The 10,228-nt window shown below is 52.2% G+C and overlaps 1 protein-coding gene across 1 annotated transcript; it reads right to left on the bottom strand.

Annotated features, from left to right (window-relative positions):
- Window positions 1–273: 273 nt before the first annotated feature.
- On the bottom strand, window positions 274–8,522 carry Sh2d7 (SH2 domain containing 7). Its single transcript, XM_090321598.1, has 6 exons — window positions 8,347–8,522; window positions 6,028–6,117; window positions 4,726–4,891; window positions 3,766–3,972; window positions 1,835–2,485; window positions 274–619 (listed from the first exon to the last, which is right to left on the bottom strand). The coding sequence occupies exons 1-6, from the start codon at window positions 8,520–8,522 to the stop codon at window positions 575–577; spliced, it is 1,335 nt and encodes a 444-aa protein (XP_090177724.1). The 3' UTR covers window positions 274–574.
- Between the last annotated feature and the right edge of the window lie 1,706 nt (window positions 8,523–10,228).

Raw genomic sequence — 10,228 nt, 5'->3', positions numbered from 1 at the left:
TTCATTGGAAATAAGAGTCTTGTGAATTTCCCTTCCCTGGGCTGACTTTGAACCGGAATCCTCAAATCTCAAACTCCTGAATAGCTGGAATTACAGGCTTGAGCAGCAGCACCCGACCACATTGCCTATGGAGTGCTGTGCTCAGGTCCCCACCAGCTGTGACACAAGGGTTACACTAGGATCTGCCCAGCTAACAGAGGCTGGGGTTCAGCAATGGAATGGGGAGCCAGGGTCAAAGCCCCAGGCTTCCCTACCTCCTGAGGCAAGAGCAGAGTTGGGGTTCCTGGCTCTTCCCCTCTTTCCCCTGGACTTTCTGGGATTTCACTGTTAGGATCTCAAGAAGAGGCTTGGTCAGTTTTTGTTTTCTGTCCGCTCTGGAGCTTGAACTCATGCCCAAGGTTCTGTCTCCCGCTGAGCTGCTTTTTCACCCAAAGTAGCGCTCTACCAGTTGAGCCACTCCTCCCCAGCCCAGTCTCGGGCTGTGTCTCCTGAGCCTGCTTCCCTTGTGGCTGGTTGGGTCTAAGGATGGGCTTCAGATGAGCCTTTGAACCATCTCGACATGCCTGGGCCTTCCTCAGAATCTGTGCTTCTTGTCAAACAGCCTCCGGAGTTTGTCAGGCTGTGGGAGGAAGGAGATATTGGGGTGCCAAGTTCTCCAAAGGGCTCAGAGCCCTCAGTAGTAACCCAATGTCAAGAAATAAGATTTTGTGTCTCCCCACCTCCCCACCACCCCTGCCTTCTCCCATTGTCTAAAACTCCATTTACAGCCCTGCAAAGGCACAATTTGCCCTCTTCTGGCTAAGTAAGGGAGGAAGGAGAGGAGTGTGAAAAAAACTGGGGGTTGCTGGGCACTGGTGCTCAAGCCTATAATCCCAGCTATTCAGGAGGCTGAGATCTGAGGTTCACAGTTTGAGGCCAGCCTGCGCAGGAGAGTCCATGAACTCTGATTAACCTGCCAAAAAGACGAAAGGCCAGCTGTGGCTCAAGTAGTGGTAGACCACAAAACCTAAGAGAGAGACAGCACCCAGGTCCAGAGTTCAAGCCCTACAACTGACAAATACCAGTCTCTCCCTCCAAAAAAAAAAAAAAGGAGCTAAGGATTCGCCAGGTTCAGGATTGTTATTGTAGCAACAAAGGAAGCTGAGCTCTGAAGATCAGGGTTCATATCATCAGTGAGCTACACAAAGTCAAAAATGCAGCCTTGGCTCCAGTGGTAGGGCACGAGGCTTGAGTGAAAAAGCTCAGGGACAGCATCCAGGCCCTGAGTTCAAGCCCTAGGACTCACATACACACACACACATGCACACGCATGGGAAAAGCAAATGTAGAAGTGACTCTGGTGGGGAAAAGCTCTACCCTAAGCAGAAGTGTGTGTGTGTGTGTGTGTGTGTGTGTGTGTCTGTCTGTCTGTCTGTCTGTCTGTCGTCTGTCCTGGAGTTTGAACTCAGGGCCTGGGTGCTGCTGTCTCTGAGTTTTTTCACTCAAGTCTGGTGCTCTACCACTTGAGCCACCCCTCCCCTTCCAGCTTTTTGCTGGTTTACTGAAGAGTCTCACAGACTTTTCTGCCCTGGGCTGGCTTCCTCGGATCTCAGTCTTCTGAGTAGCTGGGGTGGCAGGCGTGAGCCCCCATGCCCAGCAGACACCATCCATCTCACCCCCCCACCCATCTCATACCCCCACCCATCTCACACCCCCAGCCTAACAGCAGTTCCTTTCACCGCCACCTCAACTACCAGCAGCAGGTATCTATCTTTCTGGAAAGTTCTAGGTGCTTCTAGAAACCTGTCTGGTTCATGGTCTGAGGGCTCCAGGCTGACAGTCACCCCGAGCTCACCTTGGGGGTCCGTCTGGTCAGTTTGGCCTTGTCTTCTGGAATTTGCTCGTAGGTGTTTCCGAGGCCCCCTGAAGCCCCAAAGATCCTGTCATAGCCACAATCCACCGGCTCAGACAGTTTGCTATAGAGGGCACTGGCTGGAAGCTGGGGGGGCCAGGCAGAGCCCCCCCTGCACGCTGGGATCTGCTCATAAGTACAGCCGCCATGGCCTGTAGCCTCCGGGGCCTCCGGGAGGCCGGCTGTCTGCAGCAGCTCATAGGTTTCTGCAGAGCCGCCCTCGGGGCTGGACGGGGCCTCAGGACTCGTCTTCAGAAACCTCTGCCTCCAGGTACCTGGCTGGGCTTCTGTGGCCTCGGAGCTGGGGGCCAGGATGAAGCCCAAGGCAGCGGGAGATGCTGGCCGACCTTGGTCAAGGCCCTCAGCCTTGTTCGAGTCTCCATCCGGGCGCTTCCTTAGGGTCTCTCGGCCCGGGGAGCAGGCCTGGCTGCCAGCGGGAAGTGGCACTGGCTGGCTGGACGTCTCAGGCCCCAGGCCTGATCGGGCATGGTTCATTTTTCTTATGTCTGCATAGATAATGTCGTTGGAACTTGCAGGAGGCTCATCCAGGAAAGAGGAACTCCTTTCGGGAAGCGGGGGCATCCTGGTGGGGGCCTGGGGGAGGGGGGGAGAGAACTTAAAGGCAGAAGTGGGGGTGTGAGTCAGGCACGGTTCAAAGCCAGCCCGGGCAGTAAAATCCATGAGACTCTTATCTCCGATGAACCACCAGAAAACCAGAAGAGGCACAGTGGCTCAAGGGGTAGAGTGGTAGCCTTGAGCTGAAGAGCTCAGGGACAACACCAGGCCCAGAGTTCAAGCCCCACCACCGACAAAAAAAAAAAAGCCAGCTTGGGCAGGAAAGTCTGTGAGTATCTTATGTTCCACAAAGCAGCCAAAAGCCAGAAGTAGTTGAGTGCTAAACTTGAGCTAGACAAGAGTTCAAGACCCTGAGTTTAAGCTGCAGTGCTGGCACAGAGACAAGCAGAGGAGAAAAAAAAAAAAAAAAAAAAAAAAAAAAAGGGGGGGGGGGCGGGAGTTTGGCCTAGTGGTTAAAGTGCTTGCCTAGCATGCATGAAGACCCGGGTTCGATTCCTCGGTACCACATACATAGAAAAAACCCGGAAGTGGTGCTGAGGCTCAAGTGGTAGAGCTCTAACCTTGAGAAAGTCCAAGGACAGTGCTCAGGCCCTGAGCTCAAGCCCATGACTGGCCAAAAAAAAAAAAAAGAAAAGAAAAAAGAAAAAAGCAGAGAGAAAGCCTCTTAAAGAGCATTGCATTGCTCAGACATCTTCAAGCTGGCTGAACTTGCTTGCTCTGAGGACCTGCAGCCTCAGAGCCTCAGTTTACCTAACTTTTCCAAGCAAGGGTGGACACCTGACATTCAGAGTCCTTGCCAGGTCTTGTGATCTTAGGAATTTACTTACTTATTTATTCATTCATTTTATGTGCCAGTCCAGACACTTGAACTTGGGGCCTGGGCTCTGTTCCCAAGCTTTCATACTCAAGGTAGGTACTCTACCAGTTGAGCCACAGCTCCACTTCTGGCTTTGTGTTGATTAACTGGAGATAAGTGTCTCATAAACTTATTTTTTTTTTTTGCGCAGGGGGGCTGGGCTGGCATTGAACTTCAGTCTTCAGATCTTAGCCCCCTGAGTAGCTGGGATTACAGGCGGAAGCAGTGGCCCCTGGCATAGCATTCTGCTCAGGCATGCTAAACAGGCTCAGAGAGGTTGCCTCACTTGTCTGAAGTCACACAGTAAAGAAGTGGCCCCACACATAGGCTCGAAACAAACCCAACTGGCCAAGGGCAGTCTTGGCAGGCCACATATCTCCGCACATGGCACTCACCAGGCCTCTCTGGCCCCCTCCTCCACCCTCCCGTGAATCCTCCTCACCTCCACGCTGTCTGCCTTGGAGAGCCCTTGGGGAGCATTGTCCACGCCTCTCTTGGAGTGCAGGAAGGACACTTGAGGCTTCGCCGGGGGCCGGGGGCTGGGGGCCCTGTCCGGGGCCGCCACAGGGGGCGTCATGAGTGATGGACCACCTACGCTAGGCTGATGGAGGCCCAGGGTGACAGCGTCATACACGTTACTGTCCTCCAGCTGGAGGGGGGGCGGGGAGACACAGCAAGTGCCATGTCAGACAACTGCGGCCAGCTGCCAGCCATGGTCTCACAACAAGCTCCCGGCCTCTGCTTTCCTCCCTCTCTCCCTCCCTCCCTTCCTTCATTCTTTTTTCTTTTTGCCAGTCCCAGGGCTTGAACTCAGGGCCTGAGCCCTGTCCTTGAGCCTCTTTTACTTAAGTCTAGCATTCACTCTACCACTTGAATCACAGTGCCACTTCTGGCTTTTTCTGTGTATCTGGTACGGAGGAATCGAACCCAGGGCTTCCTGCATGCTAGGTGAGACTCTACCACTAGGCTACACTCCCAGCCCTTTATCTCTCCCCTTTTCTGTCCTTCCCTCCCTCCCTCCCACCCTTCCTTCTTTCCTTCCTTCCTTTTCTGGTCCTGGGGATTGAATTCAGGGCACGGTCCCTAAGCTTCTTGTGTTGCTTAAGGCTAGCATTCTGCCATGTGAGCCCTTCCAGCGTTTTCTGAGTAGTTTGTTGGAGATGAGAGTCTCATGGACTTTCTTTTCTGGGCTGGCTTTGAACTGTGATCCTCAGGTCTCAGCCTCTAGAGTAGCTGGGATGACAGGCGTGAGCCACCATCACCCAGCACCTGGCTGCATTTATTAAAATAGGGCTGGTGATGTCAGAGCCAGGCCCCTCAGATAGCAGGACCCAGAGAATGCCAGCCCCAGCCCAGGCACCCTGCCCTGCCACCCAAACCCCGGCGGACAAAGAGGACCTACCCGGGGACATGCAGCAGCCAGGGTCTCCCCGAATGGCTCAAACTGCGCCTCTTGGTAATGTCGCACCAGCTCATCCAGGGTTCCGTGGCTGAGGGTGTCCCCTGAGACCAGGTAGCGCCGGTTCCACAGCTGGTTGATGATGAAATGGCGACAGCGGTCGCTGCCCCTGTCAACAGACACAGCCGCTGTAGCTCAGGGAGCGACCCCCTCTTTCACATCTCGTTCTTTCTTTGTTTTCTTTTGTTATGAGCTGACATTCTTCTGAAGGTCTTATCTTGTGCTGGTGGCTCACGCCTGTCATCCCAGCTACTCGGGAAGCTGAGATCTGAGGATCAAAGATCAAGGCCAGCCTGGGCGGGAAAGTCCACAAGACTCCATTTCCAACCGAGTAGCAAAAAACAGCGCTGGAGACATGGCTCAAGTGGTAGAGCGCCACCCTTGAGCCAACAAATGGGAACAAAAGGCACTGAAGGTCAGATTTGCCTCCCCCCTCCGCAAAATGTTATTTGTTTACAAGTGCCTAGCATTTCACAAAACAAAATGAACTAGACTTAAAATGACAAACATGTGTCACGGTTGCTCACCCTGTCGTCCCAGCTACTCAGGAAGCGGATGTAGGTGGATCAAAGGCTGAGAGCAGTCCAGGCAAAAGCATGAGCCTCTAATTCCCAGTGCTCAGACCTCAGCCCCTGCACCCGGCCAACTGAACCTCTAGGCAAGATTCCCAGTCCCCCCTGGGCGTCTGGGGGGCTCCAGCACAGCAGGAATCTGAATGGATCACCATTTATGGCCTGCAGTCTGAGCACTGAGGCCATGCCTGGCTGCCATTCTCTCTAAGGAGCCTCAAGTGTGTGTGTATGTGTGTGTGTGTGTGTGTGACTACCAGGACTTGAACTCAGAGCCTCACCATCTCACCCAGCCTTCGTGCTCACAGGTGGCGTTCTAGCACTAGAACTACATCTCCACTTCCCGCTTTAGAACACTTTTTTTTTTTTTCTGGTTAGTTGGAGATAAGAGTCTCTTGGATTTGTCTTCTTGGGGCTGTCTTTGAACTGAGATCCTCAGATCTCAGCCTCTGGAGTAGCTAGGATTGTAGATGTGAACCACTGGCGCCCGGCCATTTGACCTCCAGGAATGACCTTTCTGGATATTTCCTAGCATAGACCAGTGTTTTTCTAAAGGGATCTTTTGGAGCCCAGCAAAACAAGCAGTATGGACTCGCTGGACCTTTGGGCTCATGGAGAAGGCTCCATGGTGGACACTAAGGCCAGCTGTCCCCCTCTGGTGGGATTTTCCCCTTACCTGTAGGACAGGATGTAGCCGGTGGCCTGGTCACTGAGGCGGATGAGGAAGGAGCCCACAGCTTTGTCTCTGAGGAGCTCTTCTGTCTGTCTGGCAGAACAATACTTGATGAGTTATAGGCCTGGCCTCACCGGAGCCACAGGCACTCAGCTACAACAGGAGACTTAAGAAGATGGGTGAGGGGCTGGGAGTTTGGCCTGGTGGTAAGAGTGCCTGCCTAGCATGCATGAAGACCCAGGTTCGATTCCTTAGTACCACATACATTAAAAAAAGCTGGACGTTGGGGCCAGGAGTTTGACCTAGTGGTAGAGTGCTTGCCTAGCATGCACGAAGACCCAGGTTCGATTCCTTGGTACCACATACTTAGAAAAAGCCAGAAGTGGTGCTGAGGCTCAAGTGGTAGAGCTCTAGCCTTGAGGAAAGCCCAAGGACAGTGCTCGGGCCCTGAATTCAAGCCCCAGGCCTGGCAAGAAGAAGAAGAAAGAAGAAGAAGGGTGAGGACCAACAGCATGGCCTAGTGGTAGAGTGCTTGCCTAGCAAGCATGAAGCTCTGGGTTAGATTCCTTGGTATCACATACACAAAAAAAGCCCCTGACAGGCAAGCGTGCAAAACCCTGCGTTCAAGTCCCACTATGAGCAAAAGAGAAAAGGAAGGGAAGGGGAGGGAACTTTTCCCTCAGGATTGCTAGGTACGATTGTGTGCTGTGCACACTACACGAGGTTCCTACGTGAGCCACTGGCATCTGGCTGGTCTGGGTGTGTCCATTTGCACAATCTGCTGTCTGTCTCACAGTTCAGCAGCCCCAGCCACTCTCTCCCCCACCTGAGCGGTAGCATCTGGGGATGCAACGGCGCAGGGCAACGAGAGGAGCTCACAATTCTCAGACCTGAAACTCTTGGGCCCTGTTGAGCAGACAGGGGCACAGCCTTACAAAACACCAGGGACAAAGCCGGACACTGCTACCCCACGTCCGTCATCCTAGCTACTCAGGAGGCTGAGAGCTGAGGATTGTGGTTCAAAGCCAGACTGGGTTTGAAAGTCTGTGAGACTCTTATCTCCAATAAACCACCAGAAAACCAGAAGTGGACTTGTGGCTCAAAAGAGTAGAGCACTAGCCTAGAGCTGAAGAGTTCAGGGACAGTGCCCAGGCCCTGAGTTCAAGCCCTATGATTAACAAAATGAAAAAAGAAAAAGAAATTGGGTGCAGTGATGCACACCTGTAATATTAGCTACTCAAGAAGCTAAGATCTGAGGATCATGGTTCAAAGCCAGCTCGGGCACTAAAGAACCTGAGACTCTCCCAATAATCACTAGAAAATGGGATATGGGGTTGTGGCTCAAGGGGTAGGGTGGTAGACTTGAGCAGAAGAGCTCAGGGACAATGCCCAGGTCCAGAGTTCCACAAAAATATAAAAGAAAAAAGAAAAGAAAGACCACTGACAGCTTGTTAAACGTCCTGGGTGAGTCAGGTACAGTGGCACAAGCCTGCAATTCTAGTGACTCAGGAGGTTGAGATCTGAGGTTCATAGTTCAAAGCTAGCTGGGGCAGGAAAATCCATGAGACTCCTATCTCTAATTAACTGCAGCAAGAAAAAAAGCCATAAGTGAAACCATGTTTCAAGTGCTAGATTGCTACCTACCCCTGAGCAAAAAGAACTCAGACAGCATCCAGGCCCTGAGTTCAAGTCCTAGGACCAGCACCAAAGAAAAGAAAAAAAACAAAACTCTGAGAGCCAGTGGCTCACACCTGTAATCGCAGCTACTCAGGAGGTTCGAAGCCAGCCTTGGCAGGCTTGTGAGTCATCTCTAATGAACCAGCCAAAAGCCAGAAGGGGAGGTGCTGCTTGAGTGGTAGAGTGCCAGCCTGCAGTGGGTTGGTAATGTGGCTTCATGGTAGAGTGCTTGCCTAGCATGCATGAAGCCCTGGGTTCGATTCCTCAGTACCACAGAAAAAGCAAAAGCCAGAAGTGGTGCTGTGGCTCAAGCCTTGAGCAAAAAGAAGCCCAAGGATTGGTGAGAGAGAGAGAGAGAGAGAGAGAGAGAGAGAGAGAGAGAGAGAGAGAGAGAGAGAGAGAGAGAGAGAGAGAGAGAGAGGGGCCTTGAGTTCAAACTAAAAGAAAACCTCACACACACAAGGTGTGAGCCAATCACCTCGGAGGCTGTCAGTGTGCCCTGGTGTGGACTCGGGGTTCTGGAGTAGGACTTGAATTCACGCCACCACCCCCCCCCACCAGCCACTATCAGGTGAACAAGGCCCTGCAGAGGCTGCGTCCTCTGCCCAGGTGGACTCAGCAGCTCCCGGGGAAACCGAGCCTTACTTGCGGGTGATAAAGCCGTGAAACCAGGGGGGCAGCACCCCGTTCTGCAGGATGACAGGGGCCTGTGTGTCCATAAACCATTTTACTGCCAGCTCCCGCAGCTCGGCCACGGCCTGCTTGTCTCCTGATCCTTCTGGTTCGCTCCTCAGGCTGAGGTGCTCCAGGCTTCCCTCCATGCTGGCAGCCCTGACGGTGGAGGCAGAGCTCACGGGGGTCCTTTATATCTGTGGGTGCTCCGGCTCATTTGCCTGGGACCACACCCTCCCTCAGTCCACACAAACCCCATTGTCACCCCTGAGCTGGCACCTGCTTCTCCTCCGGGGACAGAATATCTGGATGTCTAGGATACCAGTGGCTCACACCTGTCATCCTAGCTACTCAGGAGGCCGAGATCTGAGGATCACGGTTCGAGGCCAGCCTGGGCGCTGAAGAACTCGTATCTCCAATCAACCACCAGAAAACTGCAAGTGGGGCTGTGTGGCTCAACCTGATAGAGCACTAGCCTTGAATAAAAGAGCTCAGGGACAGCACTCAGGCCCTGAGTTCAAGCCCCAGGACTGATCCCCCCAAATAGAACATGTGGATTGGCTGCTGTGTGTGTGTGTGGGGGGGGGTGCATGTGTGGTGTGCCCATCCTAGAACTTGAACTGAAAGGCCTAAACGTTGTCTCTTAGCTTTTTCCCTCCCCTCAAGACTGGTACTCTACCACTTTAACCACACCTCTAGCTTCTGGCTTTTGTTTTTGGTGGTGGTTTCTTGGAGAGAAGAGTCTCACAGACTTTCCTGCCCAGGCTGGCTTTGAACCAGGATCCTCAGATCTCAGCCTCCGGAGTTGCCTACATGATTGCTTTCCCAATGACCTACCTGCCTCCCGGGAGGCCCCGCCCCTTACAGCTCCACCCCTCTCCTCCCCAGCACCAACACCTTAAGGACCCGGATGCTAATCCAGCTTGGTTGCTGAGGGACAAACCACATCAGGGATTGGTTGGTGGGGACCTGTTTGCTGTTAGGAAAGGTCAATAAGTTAACTAACTCCTTTGAAGGAGGGTTTAGAACAACATAAGCAAAGCTATTGCTTTAATGGTGTCAACCAGGACTACGCTAGCAGGTCTTTAGAACACACAGCGTTGGTAATCATCATCATCATCATCATCATCATTATTACTGTTGCTACAATTTCATTGTGAGTCATCTCTAATCAAGATAAGGATATGCTTGGGTGTGTGTGGTGTTAAGGAAAGGCAAAGACACGAAGGAAATCTTGTTAACCCCTCTCCCTCTGAGCCTCCTCTTCTACATCTACCCAAGGGGAAATTGTACTTGCTTTGCACGCGCACGGGGGAAATAGGGCAGATACTATTCCCAGCATAAGGGCAAACACATAAGCTGGGCACAGCGGCTATCACCCCAGCTACTCAGCAGGCTGAGATCTGAGGATCAGGGTTTGAAGTTAGCCCCAACAGGAAAGTCTAGGAGACTCTTATTTCCAACCACCAGCAAAAAGCTAGAAGTGGAGCTGTGGCTCTAAGTGGTAGAGCACTAGCCTTCAGCAAAAGAGCTCAAGGCCCCACAATTGACCAAAAGAGAATATATATATTTATATATATATATATATATATATATATATTTTTTCCCCCTCTGAACAAAAGTTTATGAACTTCAAATGAAGCTGAGGTTACTGGGGTGCAGCCCAGAGTTGGTTCACTGCCAAAATGAGGTCCTGGAAATATGCAAAGACAAAGAAATGCATTGCCAAAGTTTCCATAAGGCTTTCTTTTTTCTTCTTTTTTTTTTTTTCTCCCCTTCCCTTTTGCCCTAGAAACTTCTATGGCAGGACAAGGATCATTTGCATAAGAAGACAAAGGCTTTATGTAGAAAAAGG

This window comes from Megascapheus bottae, chromosome 30 (genome assembly GCF_031878675.1).
Source record: "Megascapheus bottae isolate mThoBot1 chromosome 30, mThoBot2.hap1, whole genome shotgun sequence".
NCBI classification, from domain to species: domain Eukaryota; kingdom Metazoa; phylum Chordata; class Mammalia; order Rodentia; family Geomyidae; genus Megascapheus; species Megascapheus bottae.
Note: the sequence above shows the minus strand (reverse complement) of the source record. Positions and strands in the feature narration are given on the sequence as shown.

Coding starts and splice junctions, on each gene's coding strand:
- Sh2d7 (XM_090321598.1), bottom strand. CDS start 8,522: ATGGAGGGAAGCCTGGAGCACCTCAGCCTGAGGAGCGAACCAGAAGGA. Junction 6,118..8,346: donor CACGGCTTTATCACCCGCAA/GTAAGGCTCGGT, acceptor TTGTTCTGCCAG/ACAGACAGAAGAGCTCCTCA. Junction 4,892..6,027: donor GGCTACATCCTGTCCTACAG/GTAAGGGGAAAA, acceptor GTCTGTTGACAG/GGGCAGCGACCGCTGTCGCC.